The sequence below is a fragment of the Saccopteryx bilineata genome, chromosome 7 (genome assembly GCF_036850765.1).
Source record: "Saccopteryx bilineata isolate mSacBil1 chromosome 7, mSacBil1_pri_phased_curated, whole genome shotgun sequence".
Classification (NCBI taxonomy): Eukaryota; Metazoa; Chordata; class Mammalia; order Chiroptera; family Emballonuridae; genus Saccopteryx; species Saccopteryx bilineata.
The window spans coordinates 101,510,196-101,534,593 of NC_089496.1; the positions used below are offsets into that span (position 1 = coordinate 101,510,196).

Below are 24,398 nucleotides of genomic sequence, written 5' to 3' on the forward strand. Positions count from 1 at the left end.
AGCTCTTACATTTAGGTCTTTAATCTGTTTTGAGTTACTTTTTGTATATGTGTTATGAGAAAGGGACCTAATTCTTTTGTAATTGTATTTAGATGTCCTCCACACCATTTATTGAAAAGACTATTCTTTTCCTACTGAATTTATCATATTGCATATTTTATTGTTCATTTTTAGAAATTGTATCTTAGTCATTCTATATAGTTCAATTTCTCTCTTTCTCTGTATTCTTGAAAATATAGATAGTTCTTTTAATAACTATTTTAAAAATTCTTCTTTGCTCATTCTTCTGGGCCACTTCTTTGTCTGTTTCTATTGATATATATATATTTTTTACTAATTATGGATCAAAGTTTCCAGTTTGATTATTTTGTATGGTATCCCGGACACTGAGTTTTGCAGTTTATTATTCAACATTGTTGTATTTCTTTTAGTGTGATATACTTTATGCTGGCATGCAGTTATGTTACACGGGGTCTGTCTGATCATTTTCAAAAGTTGTTTTTTAAGGTTTGCTAGGACCTTTACATAGCAACCCTACATCCAGAACGAAGTGATTTCCACTAGACAGTGCCTTTTTGTGGTCTCTACACACTGCTCTTTGTATTATGAGGTCTCTCCACTTTGATTAGTGGGAATACAAACTATTCCCAGTTCAATGGGAGGTCCTGGCATTGTCTGACTTACTGTTTCCTGGTGGTTCTTTCTCCAGCTTCATGGAAGCTTCACATTGTGCTCAACTCATTATTCAAAGGTTTAATCCTCTTTGCAGATTGCTGTGTGCAACTCCCTTCTGTAGTATTTTGTCCCACACATTCTAGCTTCCAAGCCTCCCAAATTCATGGCCTCCCTGAACTTGGATCTTTGTTTCAGCAGCTGAATCTCTGGCCTTAGTTTGGGTTTTCCTCCCTGGGCTGCATCCAACCCACTGCCTCGAGGCGGCAGGCAGGGCACTCATACTAGGTCCTTCTCTTAGGCAGGCCCTACCTGAGCTGCCTGTTAGATTTGAAATTAGGTAGGGGCTTCGTATGCTTTAGCTGTCTTGTTATTTGCTGTAAGAGGTCAAATATCTGAAGGGTTAATCCTTCCTGGGCAGAAGGGAAGCCTTCTATCCATGTGTTTTTATTGACAGTTAATCTCTTGGAAACAGCAACTAGGTCTTGTTTTCTTGTTTGTTTTTAAAATCTCGTTTGACGATCTCTGTCCTTTATTAGAGTGTTGAGTTAATGAAAATTTAACTTGGTATTTATTGAGTTTAAGACATACCATGATGGTATTTGCTTTAAATTTTTTCTTTATTTTTTCCTGTTTGTTCGTGCCTCCTTTTGCCTTTTTTTTTTTTTTTATCAACTGAGTGTTTTTTAAGCCCATGTTTAGATCATTTTCATTGGATTTTTAGCTATACTTCTTTTGTGTTTTTTTTAGTGACTGCTGTAGTGATTGTAATAGTCACCTTTATCTTAAAACAGTCTACCTTGAATCAATGTTATAATACTTCATGTATAAGGTAAGAATACTACAATGGTGTAATTCTACTTGCTTTTTCCCCCTGTCCTTTGTATGGTTATTGCCATATATTTTACTTCTATGTATGTTATTAACCGTGGTTATTTTTGCTTTAAATGATTTTCATATAAAGAAATAAGAAAAACAATCTTTTTTGTTTACCCATATATTGACCATTTCCTGTGGTCTTCATTTTTTCCTATCTGAATTTCTTTTTGCTGCAATATTTCTTTAGCTTGATGAACTTTAACGTAAGTACCGTTTTTCAATTGTGGCATTAAATGATCATAGCTTTCATATATATGAAAGAAGTTTTTATCATCTGCATCTCCTTAGATCTATATTTCAATTCATTAATTCTTTTTTTAGATGTTTCCAATTTGCACTTAAATCTGTGTTTCAATTACGTATTACTACAGTGTGTTCGTAAAGTCATGGTGCACTTTTGACCAGTCACAGGAAAGCAACAAAAGACAATAGAAATGTGAAATCTGCACCAAATAAAAGGAAAACCCTCCCAGTTTCTGTAGGATGATGTGGCAGCATGTGCGCACGCGCAGATGATGACATAACACCATTTGACAGTGGAGCAGCCCACGGCCATGCCAGTCGAGATGTGGACGGTCCAGAGGAAAGTTCAGTGTGTTCTGTGGCTTGCTACATTAGAATCCATGACCGAAGTGCAACGTGAATATCGGCACGTTTATAACAAAGCGCCACCACATAGGAGTAACATTACTTGGTGGGATAAGCAGTTGAAGGAAACCGGCAGTTTGGTGGAGAAACCCCATTCTGGTAGGCCATCAGTCAGTGACGAGTCTGTAGCAGGCGTCCCCAAACTACGGCCCGCGGGCCGCAATGCGGCCCCCTGAGGCCATTTATCCAGCCCCCACTGCACTTCTGGAAGGGGCACCTCTTTCATTGGTGGTCAGTGAGAGGACCACTATATTTGGCAGCCCTCCAATGGTCTGAGGGACAGTGAACTGGCCCCCTGTGTAAAAAGTTTGGAGACCTCTGCTAGAGGCTATACGGGATAGCTACCTAAGGAGCCCTAAAAAAATCTGTGCGTGAGCCCACATCGAACTGCACTGAATAGGTATGAAACTGGGAGAGTTTTCCTTTTATTTGGTGCAGATTTCACATTTCTGTCGTCTCTTGTTGCTTTCCTGTGACCAGTCAAAAGTGCACCATGACTTTACGGGCACACTGTATTTAACATAGCACCCAAGCTCCCTGTATAAACGCAGTTTTGTTCGTGATTCTGCGTCATCTAGTTTTGCTGAATTCTGCCAGGTAGTTCTAGTTTCTTCTGGTTTTTCTCACGTGACTGAGGTTATCTGGCAGTTTGACTGGTTGTGAATGGTCTCAGGTGTTTCACTCACTTGTCTGAAGGTGTGAGAGCTGACTGGTTGATGGAGGGGTCCTCAGCTGAAAATTAACGTTCTCTGCTGTATTTGCCTGTCATCCTCCAGGAGTAGAGACAGGGCTTCTATGCATGGTATCCTTAGAATAGAATTCCAAGAAGGAGAGGGCAGACCATGTCTACCTCTTGAGCTCTAAGTCAGAATTTCTATTCCATCACTTACTGCTGCTGTTCTGAGCATGTCTTGATGACAGACCATGTTCAGAGGGTAGGAAGAACCCCATTTTTTTGGTGAGAGCAAGGATTACATACCATTAGGAATATTGGACTTACAGAAGTGCCTAGAATTTGTGCAAAGTGTTTGCAGCTCATCTAATTCTATTTTATTCGTTTGTTCATTGACATGACTCATAGGGCATAAAATCCACCATTTTAAAGTACATCCTTCAGTGGTTCTTAATGGAATCAGTAGGTGCGCAACTATCATCATCATATGGTTCCAGAATATTTTAATATCCCTCAAACAAAATCCCTTATCCTTTCAGAGTCACTACCTGTTCTTCCTGCCCTCAGCACCAGAACCCACTAATTTACATTGTTTCTTTGTGGACTTGTCTGTTCAGGACATTTCATCAAAATGCAATCTTATGTTTTCTTTTGTATCTGGCTGCGTTCTCTTAGCATCTGTTTTTAAGGTTCATCAGTATTACAGCTTATATCACGCCTTTACTTATTTTTGTGGTGGAGTAACATTCAGTTGCAAAACACATGTTTGTATGTCCATCAGTTGATGGATCCTTGGCTTATTTCTACTTTTAGTCTGTTGTTGTGAATAATGCGGCTATGAGCTTTTTTGTAAGTTTTTATGTGGACATGTTTTATTTATTTGTACTTTTGGTATGTAACTGGGAGTGGACTTTTTTAGTTACATGATAAATCTATATTTAATGTTTTGGGGAATTGCCAGAAGATTTTCCAGAGCTATTGCACCATTTTACAATTACCACCAGCAGTATCTGAGGGTTCTCATTACTCTATCCACACCAACACTGGGTAATGTCCGTCATCTTGATTATTACCTTCCTAGTCTTTAAGAGGTGGTAGCTAATTGTGGTTTTAAATTTCTTTTCCCTTATGACTAATGAAACTTCTTTATGCGCTTAATTAGCCATTCATACATCTTCTTTAGAAAATGTCTATTTGAATACTTTATTCGTTTAAAATTTTTTAAATTATAGAATTATAAGAGTTATTTATAAATTTTGGATGCTAGACCCTTATCAGGGGTATGATCTCAAATATTTTCTCCTATTCTGTGGATTGTTTCTTCATTTTCCTGATGTTGTCCTTTGAGGCACAAAGTTTTTTGGGTTTTTTTGAGGATGTCTAATGTGTCTTTTTTTGTTTTGGTTGGTTATGCTTTTCAGTCAGATTAAGAAACTGTTACTTAATACCAACTAATGAAGATCTACATCTATAGTTTCTTGTAACATTTTAATAACTTAGTTCTTACTTTAGGTCTTTGAACCATATTTAGTTTATTGTTATATATGGTGTAATGTTTGGGTCCAAATTCATTCTTTGCATGTGGATATCAAGTTATTCCAGAACCACTTGCTGAAAAGACTATTAATATTTCTCATTTAACGACCTTGGCACCCTTGTTGAAAATCAACTGACCATTGATACATGGGATTATTTCTGGATCAAATTCTGTTCCAATTACCTGTATGTCTGTCTATTCATGTTCCAGTGTCACCTAGCTATATGACTGTATCTTTGGAGTATGTTTTGAAATTGGGACAAGCCCATCCTTCAGTTTTGCTTTTCTTTTTCCAGATTGTTTGACTAGTCTGTGTCCTTTGTGATTTAATATGAATTTTAGGATCTGCTTGTCTGTTCCTATAGAAAAGTCTGTTGGAATTTGAGAGATACTGCATCTTTTAAAGTGTATTTATCTGATATTTGTAATGCCCCTCTAACATTCTCTTGGTTGCTGTTTGAATGATATACTTTCCAGTCATTCATTTTCAACCATCTTTATCTTGTGTGTCTCCTGTAGATAGTACATAGATCTTTGTTTTTTATGCAGTTGCTGCCTTTTGACTATTTCATCCATTCACATTTTTTAATTTAATTAATTTTTTGTTCTTTTAAAATTTTTTGATTGATTAATTTTAGCACAGAGAGAGGAAAGGAAAGAGAGAAAAAGACAGGAACATCAATCTGTTTCTGTATGTGCCCTGACCGGTTCATACATTTACATTTAATATTATTATTTATATAGTGGAATTTATGTCTTTTATTCCCCCCCCATATTTCTCATGACATTTCCTCTTCTCCTTATTTATTATTTTTTGTAGTAAGTAATTTTTTCTGATGTAACATTTAGTGTATTTAATGATTTTTTTACTATAAAGATTATTAATCGCCTAAGTGTTACTGCAGAGTTTACCATATACTTCTTAACTTGTTAAAATATGCCTCAGATTTATACTAACTTAATTATAGAGAGATAAAATAATATTACTCACGTAGGTCTTTTCTCTTTGTTCCCCATTGTGATATTGTTACATATATTACATATTGCAAACTCAACAACACATTTTTATAGTTATTTATGTAATTTTATGTCTTTTAAAGATTTTGAAAGAAGGAGGGCAAATATATTTTTATAGCTTTTGTTATGTTAATCTTTGTATTTGCTATTTCTGGCTTTCTTTATTTGTTCCTGTGGATATGAATTACTATCTAGTAATATCATGTCATGTCTTTATCCCAATATGGATTTTTCTCATATTTTTTTTCTGTTATTGGGAAATATAATACATTTCTATATGTTACTAGCCTAAGAATACCTCATCCTATCATAGACAACAACTGAGAGCTTTCTGTGGGTGCTTTATAAGAAATCTCCATTTAGAAAAAGTAGGTAAATAATCTAAGAGATGAAGACCAATCTAGAAATAAAAGTGATTACTATAAAATTACAGTGTAACAAGGAGGCTTTTTAAGGAAAGACAAAAAAAAAAAAGCATAGGAGGAAAGAAGCAGCAGGATACATTTAAAAACAAAATTGTGGTTGTTCTAAACAATGTTTTCTCTTTATTTCACTTAATTTGTCATAAATATTTTTCTTTGTTACTAAATTTTTTTCTTTTTTATGATGTAATACATGACAATAAAATTTGAAAACTAAATTATCACTTTTCTCAATTTTATTAAAGGGATGATGAAGATTATTTAACATTTTTCAGTGATAACTCCATGTCATTTTTGTACTATGTTACAATAGAGTTGTGCCTCTGAATATTTTTGTAAGATACAGGTATTTGGTTTTTACTCCTTATGTGGGTGTATTTCCTCACCCTTTGATGTTAACTGATGTTGGTGACCTTAGGCAAATCTTTTAGGATATCCCTGTCGTTTCCACAGAGAAGAACAGTGGTATTCGGTGTCTGGTCTTACTGATTCATACATCCTGATTACACATTTGTTTCGGCCATTGATTAGCTATGTGACTTTGGGTAGTTCCTTAACCACTCAGACTCCCTCGTCTTAGAAATGGTCCAAAAAATAGTACCTTCCACATAGAATTGTTGTGAGGATTAAAGGATATAATTCATGTATACTACCTAGTATGCCGTCTGATAATGGAGTGACATTTACAATATTTTAAAACTGACACAATATGTAAATTGACCAATCAGAATACATGCCTGCCACAAACAGTTGGTATCATCTGAACATTGGCTTTTCAGTTAAATGCTATCTCATTTGTAATAATGATGGAAATGATTATGAAGGTGACACTGAGCATGATGTTTAGACAGTTACCAAACTAATGCAATATTATGCCCCAAATAGGCTCTAAAGGTATGAGCTTTTCTATACGAACTTTTATCTCTCATCTGAAATTGTTGTATTCTATTGTAATGTTAATATGAAAACATAATAAATCTCATACTGTGAAGACACAAAAAAACTCATGCTCTAAATCTGATTCTGTTAGTTCACATCCACATAGAATTTCAATTAAGCCTCGAAGCTTTTCTTGCCCAAAGAAGATAAACATGCAAATTAATTTAAAAGCACCATTTTTGTTAATTTTGCACTTACATTTTCTTGGAGTAAGGACGTATTGCCACACAGTTTTCTATAGTTATCAATCCTTTGTTATTATGTGTAAATAAAATTAGGGTGAATGTTAACATTTTTTAAAATCATAGCTGTATTATTCAGTCTTGTATTTATGTACCTTAATAGACATAACATTCACATGAATCTTTTAGGAATATGTTAAAAAGCATTCCCTGCTTAGCCATAACTTTTATGTTTCAGTTTATCCCTAACCTGTACATTTTCTAAAGCATAAGGCAAAAATTCGAAATAGAATTTATTGAATAGATTGTTGTGCATTGATATTTTGAGGCTCATATGTTACACCTTAAGACAACTTGGGAAGTGTTCTTTGGACTTTTGCTACCATTCATCTTTTTAAAATAAATTCTTTGCCTTGACAGTTATTGTACTTGCTGTTGTTATACAGAGATTTGTAATATATGTTTTCACTATTTTCTTTAGCTTGCCAGTGTAATGGACACAGCACCTGCATCAATAATAATGTGTGCGAACAGTGTAAAAACCTTACCACGGGAAAGCAGTGTCAGGACTGCATGCCGGGTTATTACGGAGATCCTACCAATGGAGGACAATGTACAGGTAATTGTGTTTTATTTTACCTCAGTGTGTGCATGTGTGTGCGTGCGCACACACACATGTGTGTTTTACTACAGAAAAGGAAATTGCAAAAGATATGCCGGTTGTGGAAAATATATTTTTTGAAAAAAAAAATTTTTCCATTGTGTGTTTTTGGAAGGTAATATTAGGGACTATGTAAACTATTCAAATTCTGTGATATACTTTAACATTTTTTACTTGTGTTATTTCAAAATGAATTCTTGTTTATTATGTGAAATTTGTCAGCTACAGATAAAATATTACCTATGATCTCACTATTCAAATGTAATCACTGCTGATTGTTTTTTAATAGTGTCTTATCACTTTGACTTTAGAAATAGAATAATTAAGGGTTTGTGTACGCCTTACATCAGGTAAGGTTTGTTTATTTTATTATGACAGGGTGATAGTCTGGCATAATGTTTAAGAGAATAGGTTGAGAATCGATCCCCACTCTCCTACTGTTTGATTATATGACCTTGGCTCATTTACTTGCCCTCAGTGCCTCCTTGTCCTCAGATGTGAAGGGAGATGGGACTTCCTCATTGGATTGTTGTCAAGATCAAATGAGATCATATGTAATTTGGGCACATGTATTGGGAATGAAAGCACATTGAAAAAATACATATTTAAGTGCTACCTATTATCTTTACATTTTCATCCACTAGACCCTACTTTTTCTCTGTTTTTCTCTCTGTTCTGCTACTTCAGGTTTTTTTCTTGCGTTAACAAGTTTCCTCTTACACTGAAATTTTATATAATCCTTTTTATCTCTAGATTGGTCTTCATCTCTTAGATTATTTATCTACTTTTTCTAAATGGAGATTTCCTATATAGAGCACCCACAGAAAGCTCTCAGTTGTTGGCTGTGACAGGATGAGGAATCTTTAGAGAGAGTTTGGCCTGAGCTAGGTCTAGATAAAAATTTAACACTAGCTTTATCTTAGAACTATCTAGAGATCTTTTAACAGATATGGATGTCTGGGCCATTCTCTAAAATAATGAAGTCATATCTTGGTTGGGGTTGTAGTGTGATTGTTGGGCATTGGTTCTTTTCAGAGGCTTCCCAAATGCCCCTACTATGCACTCAGGGTTGAGAAACACAGGGAATAATGGCTCTGCCTTCCAGTCACCAAAATTGCTCAGACAATATGCAGGCTTGGTGCTAACTGAACACAGTGGAATTGAAGTTTTGTGATACAGAATGAATGCTTTAACCTGTTCGTAGCTCTAATAGAGATGAATTGGCTGACATTTGGTATTTTTTTTTTGTATTTTAGGCATTGTACTCATAGCTTTATATTCATGATCTCATCTGAGTTACACAGTAACTAGATGGTTGGTATCATATAACTTTTGTTCACATTTTATATGCAGATCCATATACACAAAGAAGTAAAATACCGAAGATCATAACTGCTAGTAAGAGAAAGAAAATGTCTCATTCTTAGGCTTTGCTTTTAACTCTTCATGCTGAAGTTATGTTAGTACGGACAGGGGAGGCTCAGTCAACCTTAGCCAAAAACCACAGCTTAAGTGCTGCGTCCAGTGTATATGGAAGGTCTGTAGTTATAGGCACAGTGGAACCTACAAAATTTAGACTTTCCCTCTTGGAGTCATAGTATTTTGTTCCTTTATGTTTATTAAGTGAAAAGATCATCAATATACTGCAACACCTCAGCACTCAATGCACTACACTACTTTGTGGTCGTGGGAGAGTTCGAGTACCTTACTTACCTATGCCGCCATGTTGACTGGAAATGCTTTTCTTGGTTCTTCACTTTTTTCACTTTTTTTTTTTTTTAATTTTTCTGAAGCTGGAAACAGGGAGAGACAGTCAGACAGACTCCCGCATGTGCCCGACCGGGATCCACCCGGCACGCCCACCAGGGGCGATGCTCTGCCCACCAGGGGCGATGCTCTGCCCATCCTGGGCGTCGCCATATTGCGACCAGAGCCACTCTAGCGCCTGAGGCAGAGGCCACAGAGCCATCCCCAGCGCCCAGGCCATCTTTGCTCCAATGGAGCCTTGGCTGCGGGAGGGGAAGAGAGAGACAGAGAGGAAAGCGCGGCGGAGGGGTGGAGAAGCAAATGGGCGCTTCTCCTGTGTGCCCTGGCCGGGAATCGAACCCGGGTCCTCCACACGCTAATCTGACGCTCTACTGCTGAGCCAACCGGCCAGGGCCTTGGTTCTTGAACAGTAGATTTATCTTAATTTTTTTATATGTATACAGGAGTAGGCAAAAGGAGGGTCATAGTTGTGAGTATGCAAAAAATAGTTTATTCATTACTAATTTATTAATTAGTATATTATTTCCCATAGGAAGAGCTGTACACCTACTTTGCCCGCACCTGTGTAAATACTTAACATGGTATTTTTATATATATATTTACTTTTACTAGTGATAAAGAAACTCTTGTTATTTTTTGAAAATCATCTTGGGAAAAAAGAGTTCTTTCAACATAGTGATGGTTCTATGTTTTTACCTTTGTTTCTTATCAGCAAAATTTGTTTTTGTTTAGAATACTTTTCCTTAGTAGCCTTTTACATAAGTATTCAATACTTTAATAAACACACTGGGCTATGACAAATATTTTGAGACTAGAGGGTAGTGAAAGGAAGACTAATTTTTCTTTCTCTCTTCTAGGATGGAAGATATATGTATTTTTTCATTTTAAACTCTTCTCACATATTGCAGATTGTTCATAGAAGCAGAAAATTTATAAGCAAATGAGTTTGAGCATTTTTTAATATAAAAGTAAGAAGTTTAATTCTCTCAAACTGGGAGCATTGACCTGAATAAAGATGCAGATAAATGAAAATCACTTGACATGGAAAATCTTGTTTTTATTAGTTGTTTTGACAAAACAAAATTAAAAGTTTGCATATTCTCTTTTCATTTTTTTTTTTTTTTTTTTTTTTTTTCATTTTTCTGAAGCTGGAAACGGGGAGAGACAGTCAGACAGACTCCCGCATGCGCCCGACCGGGATCCACCCGGCTCGCCCACCAGGGGCGACGCTCTGCCCACCAGGGGGCGATGCTCTGCCCATCCTGGGCGTCGCCATATTGCTACCAGAGCCACTCTAGCGCCTGAGGCAGAGGCCACAGAGCCATCCCCAGCGCCCGGGCCATCTCTGCTCCAATGGAGCCTTGGCTGCGGGAGGGGAAGAGAGAGACAGAGAGGAAAGCGCGGCGGAGGGGTGGAGAAGCAAATGGGCGCTTCTCCTGTGTGCCCTGGCCGGGAATCGAACCCGGGTCCTCCGCACTCTAGGCCGACGCTCTACCGCTGAGCCAACCGGCCAGGGCTAAAGTTTGCATATTCTGAGTACACATTGTCATCCTATGTGTCACAGAAATACCAACCTGAGATTTTAAATATTCCAGAGAGAGCCCATTAAACGAATAATTATATAATTATATGTAGATATTTATTACCTGGGATAACTGTGAAGTTATGCTTTGATCAGATTCTAGGCAGAAAAGTAATTCTGTATAAATTTAATCACTTTAAGAAAACCAAGAAAGCCTTTTCAAATAGTGTAGAACTACATGATTGCCCTGGCCGGTTGGCTCAGCGGTAGAGCGTCGGCCTAGCGTGCGGAGGACCCGGGTTCGATTCCCGGCCAGGGCACACAGGAGAAGCGCCCATTTGCTTCTCCACCCCTCCGCCGCGCTTTCCCTCTCTGTCTCTCTCTTCCCCTCCCGCAGCCGGGGCTCCATTGGAGCAAAGATGGCCCGGGTGCTGGGGATGGCTCTGTGGCCTCTGCCCCAGGCGCTAGAGTGGCTCTGGTCGCAACATGGCGACGCCCAGGATGGGCAGAGCATCGCCCCCTGGTGGGCAGAGCATCGCCCCTGGTGGGCGTGCTGGGTGGATCCCGGTCGGGCGCATGCGGGAGTCTGTCTGACTGTCTCTCCCTGTTTCCAGTTTCAGAAAAAAAAAAAAAAAAAAAAAAAAAAGAACTACATGATTAAAAAGAAACTTAAAAAATAAAAATGAAACTTAATTGCCTAGCTGATACAATGTTTTTCGCGAGCTGGTCCGCTCTCCGTACTAATTTTTTGAAATCCTCCGTCTTCTTTGGTGAAATATTCCTCGTGGATGCTCAGTCACCCCGGTTTCCTTCGTTCCATTCTTCAAGTTCTTTGCATCCTTTTAGTTCTCAGAGAATGACTTACAAGGACAAGAAGAGCTGAGACTGTGCAAACTTTGCCACTAACACTACCTCAGGTGTTTCAGGATGACCTTTGATTAGAAGATGCAGATTCCTACTTTTCCTATTAGATGCCTTTTTAAAACCGTCGGTGGGCTGAGTCTCACAAAACTGCTAGAGACACAGTCCTTGAACCTTTGAGGGCGGGGGGACTGTGCCATGGCTGAGTTTAGCACACTCCTTACACCTGCCCCCTCCCTAGTGTTGATAGGCACAGAGTTCTGCCCATCCTAATTTAAACTAAACTTTGACTTTACCTTTTGACACTGGGCTAGTGTTGAATAGCCCTTATTGTTAATTTTTGATTATAAGTTGATATTGCAACTTTATGTTATAGATGGACAGAAATATTATGTGACCACATAATGTCCCTCTAGTGCCTATCTCGGCAATAAAATCATTCTATAAAATTTACCAAGCAAAAGTTCATTGAGTGAAGATTTCCTAGGTGCTTAGTCAGCATCAAAAGATAACCTCACATGCTGACAACAACAGAGTAATTTCAAAACTGTCATGAAGTATACATTTCAAAGAATTGAATTTAAAATACATTTGTGCCATTTTAGCCCAAAATAAGTACAGCACCACAAGGGAATTCTCTCAAAATGAGCTGACATTAAAAGGTATTTTAACACAATTATTATTATTTTTTTTGGTCTCAGAAATTATTAAAGCTGCTATATGATGATAATTCTTTTAAGAAACTCTTCAAGTGTTAACTATTTCCAATTATGCCATAAAGGATAAATAAAAGGGTCATCCAAGTATTAAAACATTAATGTACATGATTTTTTAAAATGAAGTTCTACATATAAGGCAGTATTGATATCAAACGTTGCAGGTTAATATTACAAGATATAATGGTATATTCATTCACTGCTTATGACGTTACAGGCACGGTGTCTCTTTATTGCTTGGTGATCGCTTTTTTTCCCCCTATTCCTTGCATTTCCATACTTTGTCATTCATTTCTGTAGTTCTTATATGTTGTGTTTCCATAGTTAATTCTATGACCCTAAAGGAAAAGTATGCTGATTTATTTAAATAGTATTTATGTAGAAAAATTCACTTTTATGTAGAACCCTCTTTTGGAAAAAGAACAGGCTTTTTAAAAATACTACCTCATACCAACTTAGTTTTTTTTTTTTTTGTATTTTTCTGAAATTTATTTATTTATTCATTTTTAGAGAGGAGAGAGAGGAGAGAGAGGGAGAGAGAGAGAGAGAAGGGAGGAGGAGCTGGAAGCATCAACTCCCATATGTGCCTTGACCAGGCAAGCCCAGGGTTTTGAACCGGCAACCTCAGTGTTTCCAGGTTGACGCCTTATCCACTGAGCCTGTGTGTGTAGGGGTGTGTGTATTTTGTTACATTAATTATCTATTTTTAAAGCAAATAATTATAAACCATTAGCAAGAAACTTACTGTTCTAGATAGAATATTTTATACTTTGCTCAAAACCAATGACTCAGTTTATTTTTATATTTGTATGAGAATCAGGAAAAGACCACGTATTTCATTTTTGTCAATGGAGTAGGTTAACTAGGTTGAGGTGTGTAGGAACACAGTAGTTCTCATTAAAAGTTTTTAAAGGGTAGTGACAGGGTTACCTTGTTTCTTTAGAATGTATCTTAGGACTGGCGAATGAGTTGAAGCCTATAAATTTTGAAGGTGGAAAGGTCAGATATATATGGTTATATTGGTGTCAGTAAGAGAATGTGGTGACAGTATTTGAATGATGCTGTCACAGTGGAAAGGAGGGGATGTGTAGAAATTCCTCCTTGGATGTTGGGCACAGTGAAGTGTGAGGTTTGTGTCCTAAATCTGTAGTCCCCAACCTTTTTTGGGCTACGGACCGGTTTAATATTTTCACGGACGGATAAATGTATCACGTGACCGAGACAAGAGTCAAGAGTGAGTCTTAGAACGGATGTAACAGAGGGAATGTGGTCATTTAAAAAAATAAAACATCATTCAGACTTAAATATAAATAAAACGGAAATAATATAAGTTATTTATTCTTTCTCTGCGGACTGGTACCGGTGTCTGCGGACCGGTACCAAATGGCCCATGGACTAGTACCAGTCCGCGGCCAGGGGGTTGAGGACCACTGTCCTAAATGATTGGAACACTGCTCTTTAACAAGGAATTCAAAGTAATAAAATGAGGCGCATTCATATTAACCAGATCAATCCAGTTTATTATACCAAGTTATGTTTTGATTAGTTCTGAAAAACTGAAATGGAGAATGATCTCAGAATTTTAAATGAATGATATTAGGGCAAATAAACAGACGTGCTTTTTTACACAATATGTAACTATGTTTTTATTGTTGGCTGTGGGAATAGTAAAAACAATAAATGTATCTATTAAGTGCTTGGTATGTATTAGGTATTTTAAAATATATCAACTCATTTAATACTCATATCAGTCCTCAGGGCTAAGCGTTATTATTTTCCTTCTGAAGATGAAGGAGCTAAGCCTAGGGAGGTTAGATAAATTGCCCAAGGTCACATATCTAGTGATTATAATAGATGCATATTTGGAAGCTAAGCTGCTTGACTCCAAAGCTCTTGCGCTATTTGAAACTCATTTCATTGAGTCTGTGTCCAAAGCAGAAGAGGACAGGAGCCCAAAGAGGAAAGATAAATGCTTGGATCCATTAGCACCCCAAGAACTTTAAAGAGTTTCACAGAAGTTTTAAATAAATGTATTTACTTCCCTTTAATGAAAGATAACTTATTGGTAACTCTGGTTTTTGGATGGCAAGCGGAAAATATGTGGTATAAAAATAAGATAATGAAACCTGCCTAGAAATGTGATGATCATGTTGGGGATGGAGAATATTCAATACCATTCTGGTTTTGACTTCACAGCTTGCACATGCAGTGGCCATGCCAATATTTGTCACATGCACACAGGAAAATGTTTCTGCACAACTAAAGGAATCAAAGGCGATCAATGCCAATTGTAAGTACAAGTGAGTTTTTTAGAACTTTTGTGGATTGAATTGGTGCTGCAGAACTAATTTTTGTAGGTCTTCCCCCTTTTAAGTTGAGTGTCATGATAGTTAGTTACATGACCAGCTTTGTTGTAAGCTATGTTTACTTCGGTTCTATCAAATCTCGTAGAAAGTTAAGCCTTTTAAAAAGGGTTGGAGAAGCAGATGGTTGCTTCTCTTGTGTGCCCTGAGGGGAAATGAACCCAGGACATCTACATGCCGGGCCAATGCTCTACCACTGAGCCAACTGGCCAGGGCTTTTTTGTTTTATATTATTATGAATGATAAGCTTATTATGAATGATAAGTTTTATGGAGGCTTTGAAACAGAGCCTACAGACTGTGTTTGCATTTTGTATCTCTCTAAAAAAAGAAACATTCTTGCTTTTTGGGGGGGAAAATGCATGTTACATATCAAATATGCATAGATTGATGTTATCTGTGAAAATTATGTTTATAATTTTCCTTCATATCTCATTAAATAATTCAAACTCAATGTTTTTATGCTTCTCATTCTTTTGATTCATTATTAATTCTGGTATTTATAGCCCTTTAAGCCTTTCAAGTGGTTTCTTATAACTGTCTCCTTTTTCTCTGTTATGTCCTAGATGTAAACCTACTTTTGTTGTTACAATGCACTCTCAGTAGTTCTATGAGTGGTTTTGTCTTTTTATAATTTAATTGTTATTCTCAAGTTTTAGTCCCCTCCCAAAAATAACTTTAAGAAGCAGTTGTTTTGTGTTATTTGTTTTTCTTTTTCTTATTATTCATATACATCATATATTAAAAGTTTTTTATAGCTTTGAATTGTATAGATGCAAACACTTATGTTTATATTAGATATAAATGTACTGTATTTGACACAAATATAAATGCCAATGATGATATTACTTATAATAAAAGATTTTCCAAAATTATAAATATATAAAAAATTGTATCCAAATAAGTCTGTTAACCATGGAAAAGGATCATTTTGTTTTTATTGAGAAGAAATATATTTTTTTGCTATAGAATTATCTTAAACATTTCAAGTTAGATGATTATGTCTTTGACTTGTTACTGAGGTATCATAGGTTTTCAAGTTCAAAGAAGATGAGCAGACTAGTTTTATATCTTCTCTTAAAAATGAGGCCAGATCAAAGGGACCAGAGGAAAAGAGGACAGAGGGAAAGGGGATGATAGGATGCGATAAACCTGAAGGGAAGGGGGGAGGGCACTGTAGAAAAGGGGGCAAGGGAGATGTTGAGGGGAATAGGGGGGAGGGGGGATGCATTCAGGGTGACCCTAGAATCTATGTAAACACAATTAATTAAATAAAAATAATGAAGCCAGAGCATAACATTAAAGGGAAATTATAAAGGAAAGCTATTTTGGTCTCATTGCCAATGGAATTAAATTGGATTCCTATGCTCTAAGTGGAAGGATACATCTAGACCTTCACAACAGTAAATACTGGTTTTCAGAAGCAGGGTCAACTTCTCGGGCATGTGGCCTCTGTCTTTGCACAGAGCTTCATGCTTACAAGGGCATTGTGCTTGGTTTCATGCTTTGCTGTGCCATCTTGAAATTTTTAATGCATCTTTTGTGTGTGTGTTGTGTGTATGTGTGTGTGTGTGTGTGTGTATTTTTCTGAAGTGAGAAGCAGGGAGGCAGTCAGACTCCTGCATGTGCCCGACCAGGATCCACTTGGCTTGCCCACCAGGGGGCTATGATCTTCCCATCTGGGGCGTTGCTCGTTGCAATTGGAGCTGTTCTAGCACTTAAGGTAGAGGCCATTGAGCCATCCTCAGCATCAGGGCCAACTTGCTCCAGTGGAGCCTTGGCTGCAGGAGGGGAAAAGAGGGGGGGGGAAGGGTGCAGAAGCAGATGGGCGCTCCTCCTGTGTGCTCTGACCGGGAATCGAACCCGGGACTTCTACATGCCGGGCCGATGCTTTACCGCTAAGCCAACCAACCAGGGCTCTGAATGCATTTTTACACAAGCCCTGCATTTCCATGTTGCTCTGCTCCTTGCTGTACCCTCACTCTGCGCCCCCATGAATTACATAACGAGTCCTGGTCATAAGCAACAAATGTCTGATTTTTGTTCAAAGAGTCCATCATGAAGATGAGCAATGACATTTTTCATTTGTACTGCACTTCTGCATATATGATATAGTACCCACAGTATTTCTGTCTTAGTACTTTAGAACATGTTTTTTTTCCTCTAGATGAGAGAGTGGAATTTTAATTTATTGTACTTATGGGTTTATAAGCTTAGCTATCTGGAGTTACAGGGTTTGGCATATGTATGAAATATTAAAAAATAAATTATATAGTTCTGAATGATGAAGGTACATTTACCTTAATTCGTATTTATGACTTTTTATAAGCAGAGGAAAGATTAGACTACTAATTTGTAAAGATAGAATTACATTCATTCCTTTTTAAAAAAATTTTTTTTCTTAAGTGAGAAGCAGACAGGCGGAGACACAGACTCTTGCATGCGCCCCAACCGGGATCCACCTGGCAAGCCTGCTATGGGGTGACACCCTGCCATTTGGGGCTATTGCTTTGTTGCTTGACAACCAAGCTATTTTTGCATCTCAGATGAGGCCATGGAGCCATCCTTAGCACCTGGAGCCAACTTGCACCAACCGACCCATGGCTGCAGAAGGAGAAGAGAGAGAGAGGGGGGAGGGGAAGGGTTGGAGAAGCAGATGGTTGCTTCTCTTGTGTGCCCTGATGGGAAATAAACCCAGGACATCCACATGCTGGGCCGATGCTCTACCACTGAGCCAACTGGCCAGGGCTTTTTTGTTTTATTTGTTTAGCTTTTGAGTGTGGGGCAATGAGAGATGGGACTATTATTCCTCAAGCAATTATTTCCTGTAGTGTGCTTACACTGGAAAAAATTAGCCTGTTAGGAGGTACAACTAGTTACTTAGATCAGTAAACAATGATTAAGTGGGTGCTCGGTACTATTAATGAAGATAAATAACACATGGTTTTTGCTGAAACTATCTTTCAAGCTAGTGTTGGAAACACTAGTCAAAATATACTAATTTCTTACATTTAGATTTGAGGTGCTTAATACCACTTGCCTCTCAGGATAATCTGTTCAGCTTTTAGTATGTAGTTGGACATCACATACTCTCGTACATTTTTTATAACTTCCCCAACTGAAATTGGATCTATTCCTATTTGTATTTTCCTTGCATTATCTGTATGCTTGCCTGTGTTCTTTATTAGACATCTTTGGGGACTATTGCATCAACAGCAGAATTTCAGTGTTCAACACCTTTATGTAATGACATGGAATGAAGAAACTGTTGAAGGATTACTGAAAAAGGAGTAAATAATTTATCTTGGAGGGATAAGAGAAGTTTGAGCAGAGGATATCTGAGCTGGAATTTGAAGGCGGAGTTAAATTGTTCTGGGTGTAGAATAGAGTCAACAGTGAAGCAGAAAATCTGTAAAAGTGAACGTGACCGTAGCTTTTCCAGTGTTCGTTCACCCAGACAGCTGCAAAGAGCTTCACTCCTACCTTGACAATGAAAGAAATAAAAGCGGGTCATACTGCAAATTTCATGAGTTTCCGTGAAAGCATTTGAGATCACAAGGTAACCAACCAGATGGCTAAAAATCTAGAGAGAAACAAGGGCTTTCAGGGAGGGACGAGCCATGAGCCCAGCTTATATGGAGTAAAACCATGTAAACCTTTAAACCAGTTAAGTTTTCTTAATACTCCACACTGTTGTAAATACTTGGTGTTCTAAAACATTTTAATTTCAGATGGATGTAAAATTGATATTTGCAGTTTGAGTTTGCATTTTCTTTGTGTGTGTTTCAGAGACAGAGAGACACAGATAGGGTCAGACAGACAGGAAGGGAGAGATGAGAAACATCAACTCCTTGTTGCAGCACCTTAGTTGTTCATTGACTGCTTTCTTATATGTGCCTCGACCGGGGTGGGAGGGTCAGGGGGCTACAGCAGACCGAGTGACCCCTTGCTCAAGCCAGCGACCTTGGGCTCAAGCTGGTGAGCCTTGCTCAAACCATATGAGCCCGCGCTCAAGCTGGTGATTTTGGGGTTTCAAACCTGGGTCGTCGGTGTCCCAGTCCGGCGCTCTATCCACAGCGCCACCGCCTGGTCAGGCTGAATTTGCATTTTCTTAAGAACTAAAGAAGTTCTTTAGTTTTTAAAGGTTTAATATGATTAATCTTTAAAAGGTTATATATGTTTAATCTCCAATTGAATTTTCTCTTTTATGAAATACTGCTCTTTCAAGTTTCTTGTAATCTTTTTTCTATTCTTTTTTTCTTAATCATCTGTAATGTTTTATACATTATTTTGTTGGTGACATGTGTGGTAAATACCACTTTGTGGTTTGCATTTCCACACTGTTTTGTATATGTTTGATTCAGAGAAGTTCTTAACTTTCGAGTAATCTAATATCAGTGTTATTTCAAATGATTTAGTGCTTTTTATATGTGTGTTCTGTTCCCCATTAAGGTGACTAGTTGGTCCTAGATTTTGCTTTGTGGAAAGGTTTTTAGTTATTTCTTTAAGATAAAATATTCAATTTCTTTAACAGATAAACTATTCAGATTTTTCATTTTTTATATCTATTTTATTCTTTGGCTTTAAAAATATTTTTCTTTTGTTTTATGATGATGTGCTTAGTTATTATTTTTTCATTGATCACAATAGAGGTTTCAGAAAGTTCTGCCAGCATTCTTCAGATACTGCTTCTTCTCCATTCTCTGTCTTCTTTTGAGCCCCAAAACACTGTATTTTTTATGTCTTTTTCATATTTTTTACTCTTTGCTGACCTGGTTTTCAGTTCACTTTTTACTTTTCCACTGTGTTCAACTTGCTGTTAATCTCATCCATTCAGGTCTTAATTTTGGTTATTGCATTTTCATTTTATTGTGTCTCGTGTTTTAGACTAAAGTCAACTTTATTATAGTCTCTAATTGTCTTTTATAGTTTCCAGTTTTTTAGGCAATTTTGAATCTTGTCTTTAATCTCCTTTCATATAAAAAAAAGATAGTTATTTTAAAGCCTGTGGCTTTTCCAAGATAATATCTGAATTCCCATGGCTTTATTTACATCATCCTCTGTTTCTGCTGGTTCCTATTCTTGTTTTCTTATCAGTTTCCAAGCCTGGTTGTTTTTTATTTTGTACTCAATGCCATATTTGAAAAATCTATTTATAGATGTTTGAGACCTTGAATGAAATCTTTTCCCAAAGAGAATCCAATTCTGCTATGTACCTGAGGGCAGTGGTACCTTAATCACTTTCAGGGATAAGGATGGTTCAAAATAGATCTTCATTCTCTTGAAGGACTTTTTATGTCTTTACTCTTAATATTAAGTTGTTGTTATTTGACTCACCAAACTTTGGTAAACCTAGATGTCAATCCTTTTTCCTGTGAAATACTGGTTCTGTCTTCCTATTCATAATCAGAAACAAAGGGATCTCCCAATAACCTAGGATTTCATTTCTGCATCCTGGCTTGGTAATTTTTTTTTTTTTTTGCTCTTTTCCACTCCAGTGCATTTACACATAAAAAAGAAAACCCACAAACAACAACAAAAACCCGACCCTTTTTTGTTTTCTTTGACTTACTGTTATTGATAAGAAATCCATACAGTCTTTTAATTTAGGACATGTTCCTCCTATACTAATTGAGTATTTGCCATTCCTTCATGTCTGAATTTTTATTTTCTTAAGTTGCCTTAGCTATATGGTATCATTATTGATACTGTTATACTTCTTAATATATTTTTGTTAATATATGATCTGATTTTATGGGTTTTTGTTTTAGAAGAAAAACAAAGCAAAAGCAATTGTGTTTCATCTTGTATGTAATTTTCATAATTTCTCATAAAAATGCAAATTTATCAAATTCTAAGATGCTCTAAATAATCTGTTATGATATTTCAAAATTGTAGTAATTAGATGTTCCTTATTCCCTTTTTATAGTTTCTGAGTAGAAAAATTGTATCTCATGATAAGATATATATGCATACATATTTAAATATTTAAATCAATAGGAACAAATTGAAATGCCATATTTTAACACTTAGAAGCATGAATTATATATTATATATATAACTTTAAAGTGGCATTTATAATATAATGAGATCATTCACACTAATGGTAATCATTATTTAGGTGACAGCCCTACTAAATATTTCAGCCTAAATCTGTTTTCTGAGAAGTCTTGCCATTTGCTTAGTTTGCTTAGTGGTAATAGAGAATGATTATCTCTCTGCTTAGACACAGAAATGCTTTGAAGTTCCATGTTTAATTAAGCCATGCAGAAGACTTCTGAAGGCTTTTAATGTTTGTATCTAATCTTTATACAGAATGATTTTGAATTTTAAAAACATTACTTAGCTTACATATCAGAAATACCATTATCATATCCAGGCAGTCCCTGGGTTATGAACAAGATAGGTTCTGTAGGTTCGTTCTTAAGTTGAGTTTGTATGTAAGCTGGAACAGGTACATTTACCTATTCAATGCAACTTAAACAGATGTTTGTCTTGGCATAGTATTGATTTTTACCTTTCAGAGCATATAAATACTTAAACGTTTTCAAACCTACAGAACTGATCACATACGTAGCCCAGGGACTGCCTCTAGTATGGTATTAATTTGTTTAAAGCTTTGCTTTTACCTACATTTCCCTTCACATTTTTTTTTTACTTTTTATATTCTGAGTTTGAACTTGATCAATTAATTTAACTTCTCATATTATATAAATATATTATGTGAATTAAATTAATACATATTTGTATCTCAAACAAATATATTGATACATTTTAGAATAATAAAAAAGACATACTCAACAAAAATATTACGTAGACAGACCCTACAGTGACTACCAATGATTTCTGCCTTCTGGTATTCACACTATTGTATAATTCCTTTTTCTTGAATATGGGCAGGACTTATTACTTGCTTTTAATTCAGAAAATATGGCAAAAGTGATGGGATATCAATCTGTGATTATGCTGTGTTATATGATAAAGGTGATGGTATGTTGCTTTCATGAATATGCTTTAAACTGTGTCTTGCTAGAAGACTTGCTCTAAAATCTTTATCCCTTCTTGTCTTGAAGAAATGGAGCTTAAGGCATGTTCCAGTCGATAATAAGAAATAAAGGCTCTCAGTTTTATAGCTGCAAGGAAATAAATTCTGCCAACAATCTAAGAGAGCTTAGAAGTGGGTACAGCCCCAGTCAGCCCTCTGATGCGAACCCAGCCCCAGCTGACTCTTGATTGCTGCTGTACAGAGAACCCCTTCTGAATCCAACTACATAGGCCAGATGCCTGACCCATGAAAACTGTGATATAATAAATATGTGTAGATTAAAGCCACTAAGTTTGTGGGAGTTTGATACTTAGTATTAGATAAGTAATACAAATTTATCCAATTGAATTATTTTTTCACTGAATTATATATTTGTGTACAAAATATTTATATTTATATAACACATATTTATATAATACATTCCCTTCAAACTATGAAAGTGATCTTCATCTTTGAAAGAGAAAATATACTTTCTTGAATGGGTAAAATAATTTCAACAAGGCAAATTAAGCCTTTTCTAGAAAACAGACTAGAAAGAAATTTCACTTTTGTGTTGCTAAACATAGTACAGAATGAAACACAATTTAAATATTTCTTTTATTAATCTGATTATTTTACATTCTTATATGCAAAATTGCCCCAAGAAAGATTGGTGGATTTTTTTCTTCCTTCAGAAGATGGTCTGTTTTGTTGATGGCTTCTTTTATTATGCAAAACCTTTTTTACTTGATGCAGTCCTATTTTTTTATTTTTTCTTTTGTTTCTAACCATTCTTTTGAAAAAAAATTATCATGTTGAAGGTAAACATATTACAATAATTTCCAGCCCAATACACTATTACATAATTTGAATAAATGAAATATTAACAAAAATTAAAACTTTATAATTTTCATATTGGAAACTAAGTTTGTATCCAGAGCTCTAAAGTCAATACATAGATCAGTTGCGAAGTACTTAAGTTTCTTGTGATTTTTCAAAGTTAGTCATTTTTGGGGGGTGACATTGCATAATAAAATCGTAAAATGAGACATTTGAGATTACTATGGGACTTTGAAAGCCTTCAAGTTAGGCAGGTAAGATAGTCAGGGAAAATCATGAATAACAACACAGGGAATATTATGTTGAATATGTTCCTATTCTAAAAGTACTATTGAGATAGCCATTTATAACAAGTCAAGTTTATTTTTTACTACTGAAAATGGAAGTATAACATTATTGTAAATCAGTCCTGTATGTGTACGCTTTGTACAAAGTGATGGAATTTAAGGAGGCAAGTATAACAGAAGGACCATTAGTGTAGGAATCGTATCAATTCTGATGGTTAACCCAGCTATAATGAGTCTGATGTGTTTAACCCAGCTATAATGAGTATGACGGTCTCTCGAGCTAGAGATCCACTATGTGTTCCACATTTTAAAAGTAGCATTTGAAGAATAACACAGAATATCTAACTTCCTAATGTCCATATCTTTATTTGTTGTTTCACCAAGAATAAAATTAATAGCATAAAGGAAAATCATACTTATACTTTAATTTTGTAGTTAGCATAGAAAAATATTTATTTTTCAACTTCTTTATCTATTTTGCATGAATACAAGAACTAGCATGGCTGAAAAATGTCTTTAGCATGTAACATGATTAGATTATAGAGTCTCAACTGTTTGACCCTTAATTAATTAAAATATAAATGTATTAAAATTATTCCTTTAGAGTTCTAATTAACTTGACTAAAACTGAGGACATTGAGAAAGACCTGTTAAACTTTTACATGTAACTTAAATATTGTCACTTTATTTAGTTATCCTGTCATATTCATTTTATAATAATTTATTTTGGAGGATGTTCCAGGAAGTAGCATTATACAAAACAAAGCTATATTCCTGCTTTGCAATTTCAAAAAATACCATAAGAAAATGATGTCAATATATGAATTCCGCCCTGGCCGGTTGGCTCAGCGGTAGAGCGTCGGCCTAGCGTGCGGAGGACCCGGGTTCGATTCCCGGCCAGGGCACACAGGAGAAGCGCCCATTTGCTTCTCCACCCCTCCGCCGCGCTTTCCTCTCTGTCTCTCTCTTCCCCTCCCGCAGCCAAGGCTCCATTGGAGCAAAGATGGCCCGGGCGCTGGGGATGGCTCTGTGGCCTCTGCCCCAGGCGCTAGAGTGGCTCTGGTCGCAACATGGCGACGCCCAGGATGGGCAGAGCATCGCCCCTGGTGGGCGTGCCGGGTGGATCCCGGTCGGGCGCATGCGGGAGTCTGTCTGACTGTCTCTCCCTGTTTCCAGCTTCAGAAAAATGAGAGGAAAAAAAAAAAAAAAAAAAAAAAAAATATATATATATATATATATATATATATATATGAATTCCACCATTTTCTTTACCTAAAAATGTTTCTATAGCCGTATCCAAACTTTCAATTCTTTTTCATATTATGAATGAAAAATATAGATCCCAAAACTCATGATCCTTATCTCATCTGACTTGCGACTCCTGTATTC

At 36.4% G+C, this 24,398-nt stretch overlaps 1 protein-coding gene and 1 non-coding gene across 3 annotated transcripts in view; one reads left to right on the plus strand and one right to left on the minus strand.

The window, feature by feature from the left end:
• The window catches only part of ATRNL1 (attractin like 1), a 546,562-nt gene that overhangs the window by 134,061 nt on the left and 388,103 nt on the right, over positions 1-24,398 (plus strand). For both annotated transcript variants that reach the window (XM_066238474.1, XM_066238473.1), the window contains exons 19-20: positions 7,451-7,588; positions 14,693-14,786. In XM_066238474.1, the coding sequence (XP_066094571.1) occupies positions 7,451-7,588; positions 14,693-14,786 (232 nt within the window). The remainder of the gene's footprint in view (positions 1-7,450; positions 7,589-14,692; positions 14,787-24,398) is intronic.
• TRNAS-AGA (transfer RNA serine (anticodon AGA)) lies at positions 10,839-10,914 on the minus strand. The gene has a single exon. It is a non-coding gene; the product is annotated as a tRNA-Ser (tRNA).